General features: G+C 41.7%; 1 protein-coding gene across 3 annotated transcripts in view; it reads left to right on the forward strand.

The window, feature by feature from the left end:
• The window catches only part of ITPR1 (inositol 1,4,5-trisphosphate receptor type 1), a 321,687-nt gene that overhangs the window by 111,110 nt on the left and 187,652 nt on the right, over positions 1 to 22,925 (forward strand). For all 3 annotated transcript variants that reach the window (XM_029244000.1, XM_029243998.1, XM_029243999.1), the window contains exons 5-10: positions 6,575 to 6,690; positions 15,264 to 15,350; positions 17,355 to 17,513; positions 19,677 to 19,775; positions 20,916 to 20,999; positions 21,097 to 21,243. In XM_029244000.1, coding sequence (XP_029099833.1) covers positions 6,575 to 6,690; positions 15,264 to 15,350; positions 17,355 to 17,513; positions 19,677 to 19,775; positions 20,916 to 20,999; positions 21,097 to 21,243 — 692 coding nt within the window. The remainder of the gene's footprint in view (positions 1 to 6,574; positions 6,691 to 15,263; positions 15,351 to 17,354; positions 17,514 to 19,676; positions 19,776 to 20,915; positions 21,000 to 21,096; positions 21,244 to 22,925) is intronic.

Consider the following 22,925-nt stretch of genomic DNA (forward strand, 5'->3'; position numbering starts at 1 on the left):
CTGGCATCATGGGGGTGGGGGGATCATGTGATTGGTTATCACTGTTGGTCTGTGAGCACAAGTTTAATGTTGCTTCCAGGCCAGTGCGCTCAAGAGTAGATGTGCCTTCTCATCGCCCTTTTTCCTAGAGCATCCTTCTACATGTGGAAATGCGAGATCTGGCGACCTGGGGGAGATTTCTTTGGAATGTTTGCCCAGCAGAGAACTGCTGAATTATATGTTAGAGGTTATGTGCGCATTCCTTTGTAGCCACACTGAACGACAGTGCAGAAAGGTTTCTACATCCCCTCTGTTCCTTGTTATTATCCAGCTTGTTGGCTTTTGTCACCCTGTAGTGTAAAGTGATATCTCCCTATGATATTGAACAGTGATTTAGTATAAAAAGGTCATTTTTAAAAGTTACAGATTTTCATTGATACATGGGTTGGAGGGGGAACTGCTTCATAGATACAGGGTTTACTCGTGGGAGTGAAGAAAATGTTTTGGAACTAAATAGAGGTGGTGGCTGTACAGCATTGGGAATGTACTAAATGCCACAGAATTGTTCATTTGAAAATGGTTAATTTTATGTTATGTGCATTGAACTTAAAAGAGTCAAATATTGATAAATGCAGAATAAAAATAACGGTCTTATGTCTGACACCTCACGCTTTCCCACTTTTTTGAGGCAACAATTGAAAACATTTTAACATTTTATTCTGGTATTTACCACTGTATTTCTAGATGATGTGTGTCTCTTCATATCTGTAGATGAATTTATCTTAAATATCACCTGTTCACTTCCTGTTATTGTACATGACGGTGGCTTCCGACACTTTCCTGCTCCCCCTCCATCCTCCCATTAAAGTTGTATTCCTTTTTTTGGCTAAATTAATAGTTAGTCTTAGATTTTTATGACTGTGTAAATATTGTTCACCATTGAGCTAAACACATACTACATTTTATCAATAGTACACAGCTTTTCCCTGGAGTTCTTAATCATCTCATTTGTCCTGATTTGCCTATTAGCTCTTTTGTAGCATTTACTAGTGTTCTCTCCCTCTGCAGGCTTCATCACGCTTCCATGTAGCAGGCGGAGGGGATGACCCATCACTCCTGGGTCTCAGCCCATGGGCCCTTTGTCCCTGCTCCAGGTTGGGCAGTGATGCCCTGTGCAGTGTCATCATGGGGTCCTGAGCCTTTCCAGGGTTCCGTAGGGCAAATAAGCTTGCTTCTCACTGGTACCCTCACTGTAGATACCTCCCTCCATCTCTCAAGTTCTACCTCTCCATCCTCTTCCCATCTTCATTTATTCCAAAAGAAGGATTTGAGTTTCTCAGAAGATGTAGTTGCATTTTTTTTGTTTTTAATTTTCATTGTGTTGGAGTTTTTTGTTGGGGGTGGGGAAAAGGAGAGGAAAGGTCTTTATTCTGCCCTCTGAAAACTATGAATCAAGTTCAAGCTTTTGTAAGGCTCAGTTAACATATTCTCTAGGTTTGGTTAGATCTCCCTAGCCAAGATGAGTCGCTACATTGCATTTGTCGTACTGATTTCCTCAGCTCTCTTCTCCAGTACCCCCATCCTTCCTCTTCTTCTGCCCCTAACCCCTTAAATTACTGACTGTCCTGTGTTTTCAACCTGCTAGTCGACCAATGGCCCACTGAACATTTCAGCTTGGTTGTTTCATAGGCATCTCAAACCAAGCAAAGCCAAAATAAGATTCTTGATTTCTCCTATTCTCCTCTAAATCCACCCCCTCCCGGCCTTCCCTTTCTTAGGAGGTACCATCACCAGAAGAAAGCTCCTGTAGAAACCAAAACCAGGTTCTTCTTTGTTTAAAGCCCTTTGGTAGCTTCCCACAAGGACAAGCAGTGCCTCCCCGTGACCCACACAACCCTGCGTGATGTGGCCCCCTGCTTGCTTCTCCAGACACGTCTCCTGCAACTCTCCCTTCGTCCGCTTCCCTCCAGCCCTTCTGTGCTCATTTTTAACCTCCTGAAGATTTCCTTCCAACTCGAAGCCTTCGCACTTGCTGTTCCCTCTGCCTGGAAGGCGTTGCCTCTACATTGTTATCAAAGCCGGGCTCCTTCTCACCCTACAGCTCTCTGCTCAGAAGCCGTGGACATGCCTTTCGCTGATGACCCCGTATAAAGTGCTACTCCTCCACACCAGCCGTATTGGGCTGATAGATAATTCTCGTCTCCATAGTCCTTTAACTTGCTGTGTACTTCAAGTTGTGTATTTGACTAGTTTTTCGCTGTCACTAGGGTTATACTAAGAAACTTGTGCATTGGGTTCACTGTTACAATCTCAGCCCCCTGTACTGTGCCCAGCACATAGTAGGCACTTTAATAAGTAGTCATTGGATTCATGAATAGACTGCTGGGAGCTCAAAGCTGGAAGTGACTTAGGACAAACCTGATGTCGCTTCTGGAGACCTAGGGATTTCAGCATGTTTAAATCCTTAATACAACAACCATCTTTGTGCCGCTACATTACTCCTAGCCCCTGGGTTACCGGAGTGTACAGAACCGACACGAGTCCCTGCCATCAGGCACTTTACTTTCTAGAGTTCAAAGTTCTAAGGATGTGGAGGACAGCAAGGAGATGGGGGGTTTCGGCCATTCTCCTGGCAGACTTTATTCTCTCACTGAGTCCCTGATGTGTGGCTCCGTCGGCTTCTTGCTTTCTCACCCCGCTGGGGACCCCATCAAGGTGGCTCCAAGCACACCTGTGGCTCCTCTTCCTCCTGTTTTTTCTTTTTATAAAAAATTAATTAATTTATCTTTGGCTGTGTTGGGTCTTCGTTGCTGCACGTGGGCTTTCTCTAGGTGTGGCGAGCAGGGGCCACTCTTCGTTGCGGTGTGCGGGCCTCTCATTGCAATGGCTTCTATTGTTGCGGAGCATGGGCTCTAGGCATGCGGGCTTCGGTAGTTGTGGCACGTGGGCTCAGTAGTTGTGGCTCGTGGGCTCTAGAGCGCAGGCTCAGTAGTTGTGGTGCACGGGCTCAGTTGTTCCATGGCATGTGGGATCTTCCCGGACCAGGGCACGAACCCATGTCCCCTGCATTGGCAGGCAGATTCTTAAGCACTGTGCCACCAGATAATCCCCTCCTGTCTTTTCCTAACCAAGCACCACAAGTCCTAAGGTCATGGTTAATGCAACTGCTAAGCAGTTGAGTGTTCTCCCTTCAACCAAGTTCTGGAATGCTCTTTATTTATTTATTTACTTTTATAAATTTATTTATTTATTTTATTTTCGGCTGCATTGGGTCTTCGTTGCTGCACGTGGGCTTCCTCTGGTTGCAGCGAGTGGGGGCTACTCTTTGTTGCGGTGTGCGGGCTCTAGGCTCGTGGGCTTCAGTAGTTGTGGCTCACAGCCTCAGTAGTTGTGGCTCGCAGGCTCAGTAGTTATGGTGCACGGGCTTAGTTGCTCCGTGGCATGTGGGATCTTCCCGGACCAGGACTCGAACCCATGTCCCTTGCATTGGCAGGCGGATTCTTAACTGCTGCGCCACCAGGGAAGTCCCTGGAATGCTCTTTAAACCATGGAAGATCAGCTATGGCCTGTTTTCAGCCCACGTCCCCTTTAACACTTAACCCAGCCCCTCCATTCCGCTCACTTCTCCTTTGCTAGCCCAGTGTGGCATCTGCTAAAGCTTAGGAATATTCCAAAGTAATTTTTTGAAAGCTTAATTTAGTTTATTTTTTAAAAGCCTTGAAAAATCACTTGTCACGTAAGAGATCTTTGTGGCATTTCTTTGGGGCAAAATCAAAGCACAGTGTGTGTGTGTGTACATGCACATATATATACACACATACATACTTCCCCCAAATAGGTACAGTTCTTCCACCAGATTCCCTATATTTGTGCATTTCTGTACTTAGCACAGTATTGGGATCCAGCAGAACTTTAACTTTGTCCTGCTGTGCCATCCAAATAGCAAAGGGCAATGTAGAGCCGCTGAAGTGCAAAATTTCAGAAGGTTACTTTAACATCATATTTGAATTGCTTAATCTAATTTTCACTTTGAATCAGTTGCTAAGCAACTGGGAAGACAGGACAAAATCAGGAAGGCTAATTTGGTTCTGTTACTAGTATGTTAGCATCTCATATTTACATAGACAGTTGGTTGTAAAAATGCTTAATCCAGTACAATGCTGTTTTGCCCAAGAAAAATAGTTGTTGTGGAAGTTACAGCAGGGCTTTGGTTGGATTGACAGTGCTTCAATTCACACTCTCATCTTAGGTCAATGGAAAGCTATCTGAAATTTGAGCCTGTTCGTAGCCCATTGGTTTGTTAAGTGGGTTATACCCACTGACAATACCATCAAAAGTTGTAAAATGGTACTTTCCATTGCTTGTTAATCTCTTGGCATTATAGATCCAGCCCGATCCTTAAATCAACTTAAGTCAAATTATGGGTGGGATGGGGTGGGATGGGGTGGGATGGTAATGCATACCAGTTAGCCATCATCATATGAATTGTGCTGGAGGGAAAAATAATAGTTTTTCTCAATGTCTTCTTATTGATGAAAATTGAAATTATTAACCTCATTTAATCCATAAAAAGTTGTGTATCAGATATTAATACCAGTGACTTAAGTGTTTTGAATCGTTTTTTGGTATTAAGTCTTGTGATTATCAAGGAAGTCACCCTGGTCCTGTGCAAATGGCACCTTCTGTCTTGTGTCAAAGATAGGACATTTAACACTGCCTGGTAGTCTCATGGTTGTGTGTGATTGTTCTCAGGGTGAATGGAGAGTTCACATATATCAAAGCGGTAGAAAAACTTTGTCTTGCAGTGACGTCATGAAGTTGCCACTGATACAGTAAATAACAATGACCTGTGAGTTTCATTAGAGATGAAACTTTTATCTTTTAAACCAGTTTCCTGCCATGTCCTTTGTTCTCTCAAGACCTGGATAGCGTCTTTCATGTGCACTAACAATTACTTTCAGTAGATGGATTATATTCTTGATAAAGATGGATATCAGTGATCTTATATTTGTCTGGTAGCTGCTTGTGACTAGGTAGAAATATTTAGTGAAGAAGGAGGTTATAGAAATGGGAAAGTACCTTTTATTTCTGCAGTTAATTGATTAAAAATTATTTTCTGAACAGTGTCAAGTATTTGTGTGCATTGTACTTAGTAAAAGTTCATTGATTCCAACTGAATTAGAGGAAAGACTTAGTATCTGTGTCCTTGACAGTAAATGAGTATTTTTTACTTTGAGATAGTTATTTGGCTAAGACAAAAACAGTATTTAGCTGTTCAGTGTCCTTTCAGGGAATGTCTCAGTGAACAGATAAGAATAAGTGTACAGTTAGTAGATTAAGTTTTTTTATAAAAGCTTGCTCTGATCTACTTTCAGGGTGCAGTTTTTCCAAATCTGGGTGTTCATTGCAAATTTATTAATTTTACTCTACAAATACCATTTGAAAATCCTGTATGTCAGAAGGTAGAATTTTCAGAGAGTGAGTGTCAATTCTAGTGTTAGTTTTTTAGAGTGGTTATTTGTAAACTTTTTCCATGGCATATCCCTATCAAAAAATTTTGACAAAGATACCCGTAAACTCTATGGGTGTGTGTGTGTGTGTGTGTGTGTTTAAAAGTTATATACATGTGTCACTGTACTAATAGATTGTATACCTTATAAAAGCAAGCAGGAAATTATATGTTGATGAAAAAGATTAAGGTTAAACAATAATGTGTCCTCTTAATCATGATTAGCATATTATCATGAATATCTTAAGGCACATGGGTGCTTTAAGGGCAACGTTCATCATTAGAGACAACATTTTAAGTGTTTTTTAAAACAGTTTTTAATATCTGGGTGACTTTTTTTTCACATCTGGTTAGATCATCATTATTTTTCCTTTTTCTTTTTTGTGGGGTTTGCATTACTCCTCTCTTCGGTGTTTTGATTTCATTGCAGACATCTTTTGAAGCCACTAGTCCATTTTGTGAGTTAGTTCTACTACATAAAACAATGTAAAAAGTCATGACCCCAGGCATTGCTAAACAGAAGCACATCACCATGCACTGAGAGAGAGGGAGAAGACACAGAATGTCTCTGCAAGTTCATTTATTTTCTTCCTGCTCCCCAGAGAATCATCTGGTGAACAACACTCAAGAGGCCACTGCCCGAGGAGGTGCCTCCAAATAAGCTTCTGTTGTTTTTTTTAATGTAGTCGAATTGGAGTGAGTTGGATTTATGTCCAGAAATGTTTCTATGTACTGTTGCATACACTGAGACTACTGCCCTTAAATTTGTCCATCATAAAGGAAAGGCGATACCTCTGGGGCAGCATCGAGAGCTCTGAATTTGGACTCTGAGTCCCAGCTCTGCCCCTAACTGGCTGTGTGACAATGGACATTTGACTTAACTTTCTAGAAGTTTCGTCTTCCTCATTTCTAACCTCACATAATGGTGGTGAGAATTAAAGGTCAAAGGAGAGGTTTGTAAAAGGGCCCTGTAACTTACCATTTACACTTTCGTGCGTTATAGAAATAAAAGGGGAAAGTTTTTTTCATAGGTTGAGTGTATATACTTCCTCAGTAACAGTTTTTACTTGTTTGTTTCACTTCTAGATTGCCTCTTTAAACTATGTCCCATGAATCGCTACTCCGCCCAGAAGCAGTTCTGGAAAGCCGCTAAGCCAGGAGCCAACAGCACGACAGACGCAGTACTACTCAACAAACTACACGTACGTATTGGGATGGAGCTCCATGGCGAGGTCTCATGAGCGGCCATGTGGGTTGTGTCTGTGTCGAATGGGTCGGGAAGATGAGTTTTGCAGTCCTCTAGCTCTGGACACGAGCTTTCATACAGTCTTTGATAAAGGGCTAAAAGGGAGCTGACCCTAAGGAAAGGTGGGTCGTAGTCATCCTGAGATGTCTTGAGAGTTTCTTTTTTCTCAGCCATGCCCTTGCTGGGATGGCTTTAGGTATGGTACTGGTTATGAGCACAGGGTCAGGAAGCCAACTGCCTAGATTAGAATGCTAGCTTCACCACTCACTAACTGGACATCTTGGGTGAGTTACTTAGCCATTTTGTGCCTCTGTTACCTCATCTGTAAAATGGGAATGGTAATAATATACACATCAAGAGGTTGTTGTGAGGATTACATGAAACATAAAAAGCACGTGAACAATGCCTGGCTTGTGATAAGTGCTCAGAAAATTTTAGCTTTTATCATTGTATTTATCTTGTCTATTACTTGGCATATAAAAGAGATGCTCATTCTACTGCTGATGTGCTCTGTGACCATAAGCAAATTTTTGAGCCTCTCTGAGCCTGTTTTCCATCTGTCAAATGATGCTATAATTCTTCTAGTGTCGAGATGATATAATTCTTCTGTGAGGCTAATCTGTGTGGAATTTCTTTGAGATGTGGAGAAGACAGACATGACATATATCCAGGGTGGTATTGAAATTGCAGACCGTTCCCCATCCCCCTGTTCTGCTTTATTTTTCTCCACATCACTTATCATGATCTTTCTAATTTATTTGTCAGCTCTCTACCCCCACTAGAATGTAAACTACTCAAAGGCAGAGATTTGTGTCAGGTTTGCTCGTTGCTGTATCCCTCTTGCCTACAACATATGGTAGGCGCTCAAATAGTTACTGACTTAATTTTAAAAAAAAGCTCTTTCTTGAGACTCGGTGATGACAGCCGAGGATGTGGGGTATCTGTGAGCACATGGGGCTCACGCTTGCTCTCTTTGTGACTAATAAATGACAAAGTCACAGCCAGCTGCACTGGGTAAGGTAGGGCCCATGGAAGGGACTCCTTTATTCAGCACATACTGTATTAGACAGGGGTGAGGGGCTCCAGGCATGATGAGAAGACCAGGTTCCTAACCTCCATGAGCTGATCCTCCAGTGTGAAGACACACAGGCACTCATGGCCCTTAAAATGAAATGCAGACTTTGTGCCTGCTGGACGCTGCTTTCCCTCTGAGGCTTCTGAACCAGCTAGACTTGCTCTGTGTCCTTTCGTTTTATTTTTTTGAGCACCACAGGCTCCTAACAGTCTCACGACCTTAGCGCTTGCAATTTGTCCTGTTGAGAACAGTCTTCTCCTGACTTTGCCTAAGCTAAGACCTCTGCCTCCTTCATCTCTCAGTTTAAGTCATCTCAGTGAGGTCTCTCCCCATCTCCTTATCTAAGCCATGTGTTTCTTGCTTTCCTCCGTCATAGCACCCTGTTTATATCTTTCTCTGCACTGATCAAAGTCTGCAGTTATATTTAAAAGTTCCCTTAATTAGCATCTGTCACTCAGTAGAGTGACGACACCACAAGATGAGGAGCAGTGCCTGTCTTGTTCACCGCTGTATCCCCAGTGCATTGTAATAGTGTCTGGCACATAGTAGGTGCTCAAGAAATAGTTCTTGAATGAATGAGTGAGCACTGTGCTAGGTGATGGTGATAAAACTGTGACAGCATCGTAACCCTCTGGGAGCTTAATAGCTAATTAAGAGTAAAGAGGTAGTGACACGACTGTAGCAAGTTCTATTATAGGGCAAACCACCGAGGCTGTGGGAGCACCTAGAAGGGGCAGTCAAATCCGCTTTTGAGTATAAGGATGGGTGATATGGTAGTCAGGGAGGGCTTTCTGGAAGAAGAGGAGGTGACAGGTAAGCCTCAGAGTGAGGCATCTGTGGGAGTAAGAGGGTAGGAGAGAAAAAGAAAACAACAGAAGCAAAGAGATTGCTTTGAAGGCTTCTGAGATTGCATCATTATTTTAATGGTTTTAGGGCAGATATTCTCAACCTCAGCAGACCCATTGCTCCCTCTGAATAGCAAATATTATGTAACTATAAATATAAATAGGAAATAAAATCCGTAAATAATATAATCTCCCAAGATACCAAAGTTTTGAAACTGAATTATAAAGGCAAAATAAAGGGAAAGTAATAAATTTTATAATTGCACAGTCACTCTAGAGGACATAAGGAAATAAATGCTTTTACCTATTTGTATAGACCCCGTGAATGAGGCAGCTGAAGACTGTGGCCGATGTAGGTCTATAGTACTGGTGACCCAAAAAGCATGTTTTCCATAATGTGGTGTTCCAAAATGGTCAGCTGCTCTTGGTAATGTTACTAAGAATGCAAGGTACACGCTTCTCTTTATTAAATAACACTCTCAGTTTTGGAAAAGGTGTTAATAATATTATTAATTGAACCGTGCAGATCCATGCTTTGTGTTCATGTGTTAAGTGGAGTTAGGGGTTTGGCTCAGAAATTGCAACTTTTTAAGCCATGTGACTGTCCGCTGGAATACCAAATTGTGTGGGAGGAACGATGCTTCTTCCTTGCACAGGACTGTGCTATACATTTCAGGGCATCCAGCATCCCTGGCTCTTGTCCGTGAAGTATGAGTAGTGGTCCCCTCCTTCCCCTATCATTGTGAGGATCCAGGATGCCCCCGAAGTCTGTACTGGGAGCATGGGAATCGAGTTAAATGGGTAGGAAAGGTTGCTCAATTCTGCACGTCTCTTGGGAGAGCCATTTAGCACGTAGGCCTGTGGGGTCATCTTGGTGGAAAGAGTGCAGTCCTGCGGCCCCTTTTCTCGGACGAAATTGATTCTGTCCACTGAGGTATTCTTAGTCCGTCTCAAACCCTTTCTTCTCCTACGCTCTTTACAGCTGTAGTTGTAAATTCAGATTCCTCATGGCCAAGCAGGAAGCCAGTTGGAACCAAGAGGCCTTGGTGGGCTGGGTTGCTAAGGGGCGTGTGCCTGTGTGCGGGTCTGGGGGGCAGCTCCGCTCCCCTGCCATTGCTGCGTGGGAAGGTGGGCCAGGAACTGCCACCACATCTTCTGCTTCTTCAAGAGAAGCTAAAATCCGTGCTTTGATGTGTCATCTCTCAATTTTTAAAAAATGTTGGCAGCTACTTCCCTCAAAGTTTAAAACGTAACACTCAACACCAGTACAGGAATGGCTCAGCAGGATGGCGTCCCCTGGCCGACTATTCTCAGCCTGTGATACGTGTGTTGTTTCATCAGCAGTTCCTTTTCCCGCCCCTTCCCACAGATGAACCATGAAAAAGCCACAGAGCTGAAAAAGGCGACCCTAAGGGTGACCAAGAACTTTGAACTCCTTACTAAAATAAACAATAAATTCTCTCTTTCCTGCTGTTTCTGTTTTAAATAAATTTTAAAAGGAAACCAGCACTGTCTCCTGATTCAGGATCACTGACATGACTTGCAGGTCTTGGCTGTTAACTTTGTGCAGTTCCTGCTTTCCTGCTTGGCTGGACCTTTTTTCCCCCCTCTTGTGTCTGAAAGTTGTCGACATGTTCTAGTGCCGTCATTAAAATGTTGTATTTTGGGCAGCCACTTGCCTTTGGGGGCGGACGGCCAGTCTCCAGTGGGTTTTCATTTTTATTTTTGTCAGCTACTGTGGAGCACCCCAATCAAAGGTCAGATTATTTTAAATTAATGCCATTTAAGGAATTAGTCGTCTAGACCAGTTGACTTCCTTTTGACTAGGATAAGCAACATGCCACCAACTCCCTGAAGGACAATGACATCTAGTGGCTGGTTGCTATGTGTGTCTGTTCGTTCTGAGAGAATAACCGGATTCTAACTCCCCTGGTCGTGATTTCCCAAGACTCTTGGCAGAATGAGGTTCCCCCAATCTGCAAATCACATAATTTGTTCTACAGCCCTCGACTCCCGTTTCCTGACAGCATTTTTACCTGTTACCTTGAAACAGCACCTACATTGTTTTGGTTCTGAGAAATGGTCCATTACCTTAAGCCGTAGCTTCTACAAGCTAGGAGGAACCAGAGGAGTGAGGAGTCTTTATTGTCATCTGAAGCCTGGGTCCTGCCTTGCTTGTTTTCAGAAGCCTTAATATTTATGTTAGATACTTCAGAGCTTGTTGACCTTAAATAAGGTTCCCCACTGTTCCAGTGACGTCTCTGTTGTAATTTAATAATGGTTTCTCCGTTTCTGAAATAAAATAACAGGTGACTGTGATGGGGGGTTGACCTTGATGTTGCTTAGGGAGCATCGTAATGTCTGTGGTGTTTCATGGTGGTAGAGATCATAGCATAGAGTGTGATTTCTCCCTTAGAAATTCAGAACTGTCCACAGCCCATTGTGTAAGGGAAAAGAGCAACAGGTACTTAAATTATTGGGGTTTTTAAATATTGAAAAGATAACACATTTAAGATGGCTTTTTAAAAATCTAGGCTTCTTGCCACAGAGGTACGATGAAGGTGTTTCTGAAGTGAATATTGTAGGAAGAAGTGAGCTCCAAAGTATACATGAGTAAGAAAAGGAGAAAAAAGAATGATCTCTAAACCTTAATCCTCAAAGATAATCTTAGTGTGTGCCCCAGTCTCCCATCCCCTATTTTATTCCTTTATCTCTATATTTTAAAGTATTAAAGGGGGCATGCCATCTCACTTTCTTCCTTTTTTTTTGGCGGTGCCACGCGGCATGTGAGATCTTAGTTCCCTGGCCAGGGATTGAACCCATGCCCCTTGCACTGGAAGCGTGGAGTCTGAACCACTGGGCCGCCAGGGAAGTCCTTCGCTTCTCTTTCTTTCACCTGCTTTTTTTCCCACTTAATATGTCATGAATAAATAGGTAGCTCTGTATTTTTAATGGCTACTTGATTACTCCATGATATAGCAGTACTGTAATTTTAGACAGCCAGTCCCTATGGGGGGAGGAGGTATTTAGGATTCTGACAGTTTTTGCCATTCCCCCCAAAAATAAATGATGGTTATGGCCTTGTGCACATGCCAGATTATCTCAGAGAAACTCCTAGAAATGGGATTGCTAAATCAAAGTTATGCACGTTAACAACTTTTTGGTAGATATTGCTGGATTATTCTTCAGAAAGGTTATACAAATTCAGTGTCTTTTTTTTTTGCGGTACTCGGGCCTCTCACTGTTGTGGCCTCTCCCGTTGTGGAGCACAAGCTCCGGACACGCAGGCTCAGCGGCCATGGCTCACGGGCCCAGCCGCTCCGCGGCATGTGGGATCTTTCCGGACCGGGGCACGAACCCGTGTCCCCTGCATCGGCAGGCGGACTCTCAACCACTGCGCCACCAGGGAAGCCCCAAATTCACTGTCTTACAGTGTGGGCTCCTCTTTAGAATATACTTGAGGGATTTAATAGACCAGATTTAATTTTTTCAAGGGTGAAAGTAGCCTTGATCAGTGGGCCCAGGTATTGTCTGTACTGTCCTTCCTTTTTTTAAATTTTATTTTTTAAATTAATTTTTATTGGAGTATAGTTGATTTAAAATGTGTTAGTTTTACTTCCTTTTTTTATCAGCCTTTTGAACTAAAAATCATGATGAATTTTTTTTTTTCTGAAAGCCCAATTATATGTCAGTTATATCAGTAAAACTGGGGGAAGGGAACAAATTTGGTTTTGTGGAGGAGTTATCTAAAGACTGATTTGTGAACTCAAATGAACATATATATAGTATTTGTACACTTAGTAAAAGGTGAAGTGAGTGGGAGAGTTTTCTCCTTAAACAAAGAGTGCGTATAGGAAAAGTGAATTCTTAGAATGGTCCGTAAGCTTAATGCGTGGAATGTTTGTTTAGTAGTTATATGTAGGCTTGGTCATCATTAAACCTTTTAATGGAGTTTTCAGATGTGATATTTGATATTCTTAGATATTTATTCTCCAGTTGTGTATTTTCTGTTCTAATTTTATCTTTTGTATGTTTGTACACGAATGACCTTTAATCTTTAGAGCTGCTGGTGTTTAATTAGTCTTAACTATGAAATATGTGTCTTCTTGGTGACTAATCTGACATTTCCTTTTAGATATGCCAGTGACCACTGGATTACCACTTGTGTACTTAGTCTGAGCGTAGGTAGGAACTTAATATTTTAAATGAATATTTCTTAGATTGAAGCCACTGGAAATTCTTGAGAGAGTAAGAGGAATACCCATGAGAATTTTCCCTCTTAAACAGGAGCCCTTATATCATTTAAGTTCAAGAAACACTACTTTATAATTTTCTCAAGGTGAATCCTTTTGGTGTGGTGTTTCGAGCAGAGAAAATTTGTATTTGTTTGTTGGAAAATGTTGTTTTATTTTACTGAATTCCTTGATTCCCCCCACCTTTGACATTTTTTTGCTTTCTCAGCTTTCCTGTCCTTATTAGCTGAGACCTGCTTAGCAGAAAGAATAAGTGGCTCTCTGCAAAGTATAAACCTGCCTTCCAAGTGGATTCAGTCCAGTGTATTTTTTTTTTTAAACTACCTGGAGAACCTGTGGGTACTGTAGAGCTCTTTGGATAGGGTACAGCTCAGGCATGAAAATAGGGAGAACGGAGGTGGGAGGAGGGGATGGGAAGGTGTTTATGGAGGGGAAGAGAGAGTTGGGGAGAGCCATGCCTAGGGCGGTTTGGATGCCAAGGATTACCATGGTGTCTGCGCTGGTATTATTTCTGGATGTGTCTTGAACCCAGTGGATATTACCTTTTTGTAACTGAGAATAGCAGACTGGTAACTAATTCCGAAAGAGAAAGAGGGAAGCCTCTGAATAGACCATTGTTTTAAAGGGTTGAGACACATGCTACAAACTTGCAGTCAGCCATACAAACTTAGGCAAATCCTTACCCTCCTATAAATGTGGTTTCTTTTTAGTTTAGGATTGCTTCCTGCAGCTTATTTTTCTCAAAAGATGTTCCTTCCTAAAAATACCTATACTCCAGGTAAAGGTGGAGCGAATGCTGAATTTGAAGGAAACTGAAAGATTCTTCACCCACCCACCTTAGTTCACCTTTTGAAATTTTCATTAGAACGTTTCTTAGTTACAGAAACTTGTGTATAGCAATGGTTAAAATTTATTGAATGCCTGTTTTGTGTCTGGTATGCATTTTCTGTAATCTCTATGATTAAGGAGAAAAAAGGCTTGTATTGCCCTCATTTTGTGGATGAGAATGCTGAGTGAGGCTTGGTGAGATTAAACGACCTGGCCAAGATGATAAAGCTGGTCTGTGGTGGAACCATGACCAAGTCCAGAAGGGTTGTGTGGAAATGCGGACGTGTTCCCTGGGAAAGAAGCCCATTAACCCACCGGCATCTGGTAGCATCTTGCCTCAAGGCAAGGGGAGACTCTACGAAGAGAACATTGGAAGCGATTCTGAAGTACATCATTGGTCATCATCATGCTTCTGTCACCCATCAGATCAGATGCCGTATTTCTTCCATTATTTTTCTTTTGTTTTACTTAGCCTGGGTTTGGGAATCAGAGATTGGAACGGCAGTTTAATTGCCTAGGATGAAACTAGTTCCCTTTGAGTGTGGTTATAATATGCTAACAGACTTGCAGAGCTACACAGGTGAACGAAGGAAAAGTGACTGTGCGGGTTGGTGGCCTTGGCAAACTGTTATGGGAACCCTCTATTTGGTTTTACCATGTTCCCTGGCCCGCCAGAGCTGCGCTAGTAATATCTCCAGCCTCATTTGTGAATGTGTAAATCTGGAGTTAACCCAAATGTGGGTTTGAGGATTATCTCTTACTTACTTAATAGATGTGTAATTTTTAAAAAATGAAATTATTAAGCAAAATTCCAAATATACACAGTAGTAGAGAAAACAGTGCTCCTTTTGTACCCACTCAACTAGCTATGCAGTGTCGACCAAACTTTTTCATCTCTCTGAGTCTGTTTCTTCTTTATTAAATTGAGATAATGATCTTCTCCTCAGGGAACTACTGTGAAAATTAAATAAATTATAATTGGTATGTAACAATAATAACTAACACTCCATGAATGCCACAGTGATGAGATACCGTGCTGTGTGATTCCTGTGAGGTGAAGGTACTATTTTTATTTTCATTTTACAAAAGAGGAAACTGAGGCTTGCAAAGATGTTAACTAACACATTCCAGGTCACAAAACCAGTATTTAAATCCTGTTTTATTTTACTCCAAAGCTATAAAGAAGAGCTGTACAAATCATAAAAGGGCTATGCAAATTCCCTTCCAACCCTACCCTATTTTCTTTAAAAATACATAAGCTTGTGACTTAATCTCACCCTAACCAGATGTCCATGAATTCCTTAAAAATTGACTACATGTTTGAAAAGCCAAGAAGGCCAGCAAACAAGGCATAGTGGGCTGGTTTCTTGAACCCCTTGCTCATTGCACTTAGCCTCAGAGTGTACTTAGGTATTTGCTTATTTTTGTGGTTCTTGTATGAACTGGCTATATTGCTTTTGCCTTGCAGCAGAGAAATATATAACCCATTGTTTCCTCTTTGTGACCAATCTTCCTCCTCTATGTACAGCATGCCGCAGACTTGGAAAAGAAGCAGAATGAGACAGAAAACAGGAAGTTGCTGGGGACCGTGATCCAGTATGGCAATGTGATCCAGGTGGGTCAAAGCTGCTGTTCTGTCGTGGAGCTGAAGCTTTACAAAGAGTGAATCGAAAAACAAGCACACGAAACCCGGTTTGGACAGATAGGACTCTGTGGACACAGCCAGTTTATTGCAAAAGGTCTAGCATTTCTTGTGATGTGGGCTGGACTCTTGGGCTTTTAGTTGGTTCTCTCTCAGTGCAAGGGTCCACTTCTCTCCCCTGTACTGTTAATTTAAAATCTGTCCACATTTTTTAGATGGGAGGCTCCCTGTCTGAAGAGGAGCCTGGCTGTTGCGCTTTTGCCTAACTTGCATTGCTTGAAAGTTCTTCATATTTGGTAAAAATTGGTTCAAGAGCTGGTCGCCAGAAGTAAGAAGAGCAATTCTGTACCTTCAGGTAGAATATTTGATGATAGGTCTCATGTCTTACCCTCACGGGTTGTGAGGTTTACTTGTTTATATCTGGTACCTTCAAATTTGACAGGATAAAACACAACTTAAGAAACAGCTACAACAGGTTTTGCTAAAAAAAAAAAAAAAAAAAATCCACCTAGGTCTATCCTTGCAGAAAACTGTGTGAAGAAGTCCAGTGCCAAATGTGGCTTTTTTTTAACCATTTTTAAAAATTGAAGTATAGTTAACTTACAATGTTGTGTTAGTTTCAGGTATATAGCAAAGTGGTTTAGTTATACATATGTGCATATATCTATTCTTTTCCAGATTTTTTGCATTATAGGTTATTACAAGATATTGAATATAGTTCCCTGTGCTATACCGTAGGTCCTTGTTGTTCATCTATTTTATATATAGAATAGTGTGTATACGTTAATCCCAAACTCCTAATTTGTCTCTCTTTACTAATACTAATATTAACTTTACAAATGACAAAGGAGTTCCTTCCCACTTTTTTTCCTGTTAGGTATTGGGCAAGAATTCTTGCCATGCTTCAGCTGGCTCAGTAGCAGAATGGGAATAATAATGGTATGTACGGCCTAGGATGATTGAGAGGTACCTGTCACAGAGTATGCTGTGAATACTTATTACCTAATATTTCTTATTTTCCCAGCCTAGATCTTGAGGATCACCTGTAGGTAATGCCAGGTTATAAGCCAGCTAAGTCCAGCCCTTGGAGAGGTGCATGGAAGACCAGAGGTACTACTCTGATATCAGAGTACCACGGAAGCTTGGGAAGGCATTGCCTTATGTATCATGGCCAGGGGATGTCAGGGACTCACAGATCAGACAAGAAGATTTGTGGGCCTCCTAGGAGTGTTCTAGAAACTGTATCTGTTAACCTGAAAAGGGAGATACTGGCAGTTGGAGGTGGTGTCCCATGCTAGTCTTATCATTTCTCCAGGGATTGGACGGTCTTTCATATTCCCCTCCATCTTCTCTTACAGCCTGTTGAGTTGGGAAGCCTTGGTCAGCTCTTCCTGGTCTAGACTTACTATGAGACGTTTCGCATCTAGATCTTCCATCTTTCCAGCCCCTTCATGTAACCGTTACACAAGAATTAAGAATAGAGTGCTTAGAAATTCAAGGTGGAAATCCATAGCAGCCATGTTTTTTCCAAGTGAATTGACAGTCCCCTAATGGGGTCACTTATTAAATTGAACTGTTTCTCTTGTTCAAAAGTGCCGTTCCTTAGCTCCACCTTCATGTCAGGGCATATTCAGACTGCCGTTCTTTAGTCCCTTTACCTGGGGTTAGACCCCTTGCTGCTAACCAATGGCAGAGTGATGTTCCTAGCTGATGGTGCACTTGACCTGAGCGACAACTATCTTGTCCAGGGCTGTGTTGGGGGAAAAAAATGTCTTCTCCTCTTCCTTCTACTTCTGCTCCCTTTGGTCTTCCTTCTTTTCTAATCATTCCCTGCCTTAACCACTTCTGTGGTTCTCTAACTTCACAGGTGGCTCAGTGGTGGGAGGAGTGTTTGATACATATCTTATATGACTGAGAGAGAAATGTAGAGATTCGGAGACGTGCTGACACTCACCTTATTCTCTTGGTGGTTTTCAGCTCTTGCATTTGAAAAGTAATAAATACCTAACAGTGAATAAGAGGCTTCCAGCTCTGCTGGAGAAGAATGCCATGAGAGTAACGTTGGACGAGGCTGGCAACGAAGGGTCCTGGTTTTACATTCAGCCATTCTACAAGCTGCGATCCATCGGAGACAGTGTAAGTGCGCATGCCCAGCCCAGGGCGTGCTCCGTGCCAGGCCTCCAACCATAACTGTACACTAGAGTCAACTAAGAGAAATTTAAAGTTGGAGCCAGAGGCTTATCCCATATGAGGAGAAGGAAATCACTATGGAAACCAGTGTTTGGGAAACAGGGAAGTTTGGAGAGCAATGTGACCTAAATACAGTAGCTCTGTTTTTTTCCTACTGGGCTTCTGAAAAAAATCATATGAGCAGCCCATTACTTGAGTAACTTTACCACAAAAGCAGCTATCATGTATGAGTGTCCTGGGGAGTGTCCCTGTCCTTCTAGATCAGTAGTGGAAAAGAAATGCTTCTCTATTGCGGAAATAAAGTTAGGACAGAAGGATGGAAAGGAAGTAAATAGATCAGGGAAGGAGAGTGGATTTTAGGATTATCCTCAGTTGCTCTTTGTTGATAACTCTGCAGGCTCTTCCATTTCAATGACTGTGGTTGGTCCCGAGCTGGCTCCTCTCCTGAGGGGTCATTAAGTTATAAAGCCCCAGAAATCCTTTCCAGGTGACTTAGAACAGTTCTGATACTTATTAGCTACGTTAGTAAGTCATTATGTGGGCATATACTTAACAGTGACTATGTTTAAATGCTATCAGCTGTATTTCCAACCTCGTTAAGATTCTGAAATAGTTGTTTTCTACCAAAAAGAAATATGTATTTAAATAGTGTGAAATCTTGTCAAAAAGCTTAACTTGCCTTCACCTGAAACTGGGTTTTCCCATTTTTTAATATTTAAGTATACAAGCTTTGGGTCGTTTAAATATGTTTCAGTTTATATGTTTGTGTGCATATTAAAGTCTATACGATATACGTGAAGCATCTAGTACCTGAGCAGCCCCCTTGCAGCGGGTGTACAGTGCATAGTGATCATCAACTGAGTATAGAAGAATAAGTCCAGTAAAGCTTAGGTTTCACCTAAAGGGTTGGGTTTTTTGACATATTTAACTTGCATATATTTTGAGTTAGAGAAAATTTAGTTGTATGTGTTCCCCGAATGTATCAAACTGAGAATAGGTGTGTTTTACATCTTAGGAAACCATCCTTTCTTTTCTTCTTCCTTCCACTCCCATAATAAAAGACAAGGGTGCTTTGCTCTGAACTTCATTTTTGCAAGTCCTTTGCTTTCCTGTCCTTTAAGCTTACCTGTTTAGCTGTGCCTTAGTTGAGAAAGTAAGATGGACTTGAATACTTGTAGAATAGTGTCTTTCAAAGGACAGGTATTCATCTACTCATGGGCCAAGAGATCAATTTAGTAGCTTGGGACTCTCATTTTAGAAAGTGGAATAGAATAGGCAGTATCAAGCTGTGTTAAACATAATGGGGATAAGATTGTTTGGGGGGGGGTGACTTTTTTTTTAGATAAATAGACATCTCTATATCTTTCTATATATACATGCATATATGTATATACACATACATACATATACACATATAGCCACATAAGTCTGTATGTATGACTGAGTCGTAATAGAAAACGTATTTCTTAATACAACTTTTCAGAAAAGTATAAAAGCCTTTGCTTTAGAAATACAAACTTATAGCTTTATTCTTTCAAAGATAAAGACTTACTTCAGGCAATAATCTGCTTCTACTCCTAAAATTTAGTTAGAGCTTATTTGTACAAGTGCCTTAACTGAAGCAAACGAAGATACGATTTTTTTCTTCCTGCTCTGGACTGACTTGGAGATTGCCTTTGGATAATCATTGACAGTTGTGGGCAAAAATTTACCCTTAGGCTTGTGAACATCACCCCTTCCTGGTCAGGGTGAGGCTTTGGGGTTTTAAAATCTTTTTATAATTTTTTATTTTTTTTGAAATTCCATTCTTTATATATTTAAAAATTTTAATTTTATATTGGAGTATAGTTGATTAACAATGATGTGTTAGTTACAGGTGTATAGCAAAGTGATTTAGTTATACCCATACAAGTATCCATTCTTTCCCCGTTTAGGTAATGATAGAATATTGAGCTGAGTTAATTGTGCATTTGTGCTGTATCATTCTACTTGCTGGAAGCTGGGCCGCCTTCTACGCAGGCTCTTACAGCTCCTGCCAGAGCTAGCCACTGGTCAGTCTGCGGTCCTGACCTGTTTTGTGAAATGCTCTATTGGTCCTTTCCTTTCCAGGTGGTCATAGGTGACAAGGTTGTTCTGAACCCCGTGAATGCTGGCCAGCCCTTACATGCCAGCAGTCATCAGCTGGTGGATAACCCAGGCTGCAACGAGGTAAGGGAAATGAAGTTATGGCTTGTGGGCAGGCATATGCTGCAGGAGCAAACCTTCCTGGGGCCAGAGCATGTGCGTGCTCACAGCGACTTGAGTAGTGACTCGGGGCAGTGTACCCATTCTGCAGGGGAACAAACCGAGAGCCAGGCCTGCCGCATGAGGTTATATAAGCCTGTTCATTGGGTGGGGGCTGATGTCACCTGAGGGCTCAGTTTGCTAAGCTTTGTATCCCTGGGGGGATTGTTTTCTAATTTCTTTAACGAGAGAAGGGCCCCCTTTACCAAGTGTGTTTGGCCAGAGGGGTACCCTTTTCTAATTGGTCTCCCTAAAGAGTGTGTCTTTTGCTAATTCATAAGAAGGGGACACTGCCGGCCATCGGCAGCCCTGTGAGAGTGACATCTTTCTTTTGGCAGTACATCTACTTAACTTAATTGGCAATTTTAGGACAAGGGCAATAACTTGATGGTGACATAAATGTTTGCCTAATGTTTGTTTGGAGGACACAAGCTCTGGAAACAGACAGATACGGATTCAAATCCTGAATCTGCCCTTCCCTACCTCTGTGACTGTAGGTTCATTATCCAGTCTCCCTGGGCATCAGTTTTCCTACCTCTGAAATGGGCATGATGGTTATTGCTATTTTTTAGGGTGTTGCTGAGGATAAAATATATTAGTGAATGTTAGCCCAGTGCCTGGCATATATTTCGTGTACAAACAATGGCTGTATCATTAACATTTTAGGGTGTATACGTTGGACTTTTTTTTTTTTTTTTTTTGCCTTTGTAGCTTATCTCATTTTATACATACTTGTTTTCACTGGGCCTTTACGTTCTGGCTATAGTACAAGAGACTTGGGGGAAAAAAAAGAAGAAGAAGAAGATATCATTCCGGGGGGCAGGAAGCTTGGTTCTGTTAGCCGGAGTTGCAGCATACATACTGACTGGTACAAATGAACCATTTATTACCGAAGACTTCTATCAGGCCAATTGAGTTTGCAAGTTCTATGATCTTCATGATGTCAGTCTTTAGGCTTGGAGGGCTGAAGCACAGCCTTGCTTCTTGGGCAGAAATAAGGCATTTGGGCACAGGAAACCACAGTTGTTGAGGGGTATGTGAAATAATAACTAATTTGTTTTCTAGGTCAATTCCGTCAACTGCAATACCAGCTGGAAAATAGTCCTTTTCATGAAATGGAGTGACAACAAAGATGACATATTAAAGGGGGTAAGTTTGATACGTTACAGGCTGGGCAGCACTTGGGTCCTCTTTGGTTCTCTTTTTAAATGCGTTTTCCTTCATTCCTCCGTGTGTTGACTTTTAGGGTGACGTGGTGAGGCTGTTCCACGCCGAGCAGGAGAAGTTTCTCACCTGTGACGAGCACAGGAAGAAGCAGCATGTCTTCCTGAGAACTACCGGCCGGCAGTCAGCCACGTCTGCCACTAGTTCAAAAGCCCTGTGGGAGGTGGAGGTAAGGGATGGGGTGGGGCAAGCAGGGAGAAAGGATTCATGGATTTATAGGAATAAGTCACATCCAGGTACTTAAACCCACCTTGTTCCAAAAACAATGGATGACTTGGGATGACTTAGAGAAACAAACACATCACGCCATATCCGAAGGATGCCAGATGTTCCTGTGGAGGAAAATAATAGCTACCTCGGAAGCCAACTCCCAACTGAAGTTAGAACTTTCTTTCTCTGGATCATCTGATCATCTCTTCCTTCTGTTTTTTTCTTTCCCTTGCTCAGTTATCTATCACAGCAATATGTAATCAAGTGCCTAGCCCATCACAGTCTGTAGGTGAGTGCACATTGGTGATAGGATGGAAAGATACTGGATGGTGAAGTATCTACTCCCCCAAAGCACAAAGAGGCACATTCCCTGTCCTCTGGATGTGTAGATGAGGGAGGGCAAGGGAGTAAGGAAGACTTCCTGAAGGAGGTAGCATCTGAGCTGGTGCTGACGGGATGACCTATATTTCAGAAGGAAGGGATGAATGGAGTAAGTCACTTCCTATAAGATACTAACGTGGAATTGGAAATGTGAGGCAACCTTGGGTTAGAACTCAGTAACCTCATTTGATGAGGAACAGAGGATAGTCATGCGAAATAAGACAGAAACTGTTTTAGGAGACCAGATCCTGAAGGGCAATATATCCAGGCTGTAGGGACTTGGGACTTAATTCATAAACGAAAAAAGTATTAGAAATGTCAGAACCTTACGGAAGTCACTGTGACTGACTTTAGAACCTTAAAAGCAAGTACCATGTCTTCTTCACTCACAAACTGATTGAAATGAATTAAACGTGTCAACCTTTGGGGGAGAGTTTTTGCAGTACGGACTAACTTAACCCAGAAGTCCACTGTAGAACATCTTCTATATCTTATCATCTGAGAAGCAACAGCTGTCTAATTTTTACTCCCCCGCAAAACTGTTCCCTGCCAATTTTCCCTCTGAATACTCTAGGGAAACACTGAACATCTTCCTTTTTCATTTTCTTGAGGATTTTAGAAACATAAGTGTCCCTTCCAAATAAAAGAAGGAAGGCAACACCATGTGTTTTATATTTTTGGTCATGATTTAGGGTTTTCGTTATACGTCTTCACCTCATTGCCAATCAGTTTTACATATCGTCATAACTTTTTACACGTGATGTTAGAACCTTATGATAATATACAGTTGAATCTTGAACAACATGGGTGTTAGGGGTACTGACCCTCCACATGGTTAAAAATCCACGTATAACTAATAGTTAGCCCTCGGTGTTCGTGGTTCCTCTGTATTCGTGGATTCATCCAACCATGTAGCACTGTAGTATTTAATATTGAAAAAAATCCACATGTAAGTGGACCCTTACAGTTCAAAGTCGTGTTATTCAAGGGTCAGCTGCACTTCTGTTTCTCCCTTCCTGTCCTTTGTGGTGATGTTCTCTTGCATTTTATTCTATATATGCTATAAACTCCATAGTGCATTTTTATTTTTTTTTTGCCTTGTTTAAGGAGTCACTTGCATTTTAAAAACATGGAAAAACAAGAGGACAGGAGTCTTTTACCCACATAGTCATCATCTCCAGCTCTTCATTTTTTGGTGTAGATTTGAGTTTTCATCTGGAATCATTTTCCTTCAGCCTAAAAAACTCCCTTATCATTTCT

The sequence above is a fragment of the Monodon monoceros genome, unplaced genomic scaffold (genome assembly GCF_005190385.1).
Source record: "Monodon monoceros isolate NGI ecotype Baffin Bay Population unplaced genomic scaffold, NGI_Narwhal_1 Super_Scaffold_3, whole genome shotgun sequence".
Lineage (NCBI taxonomy): Eukaryota > Metazoa > Chordata > Mammalia > Artiodactyla > Monodontidae > Monodon > Monodon monoceros.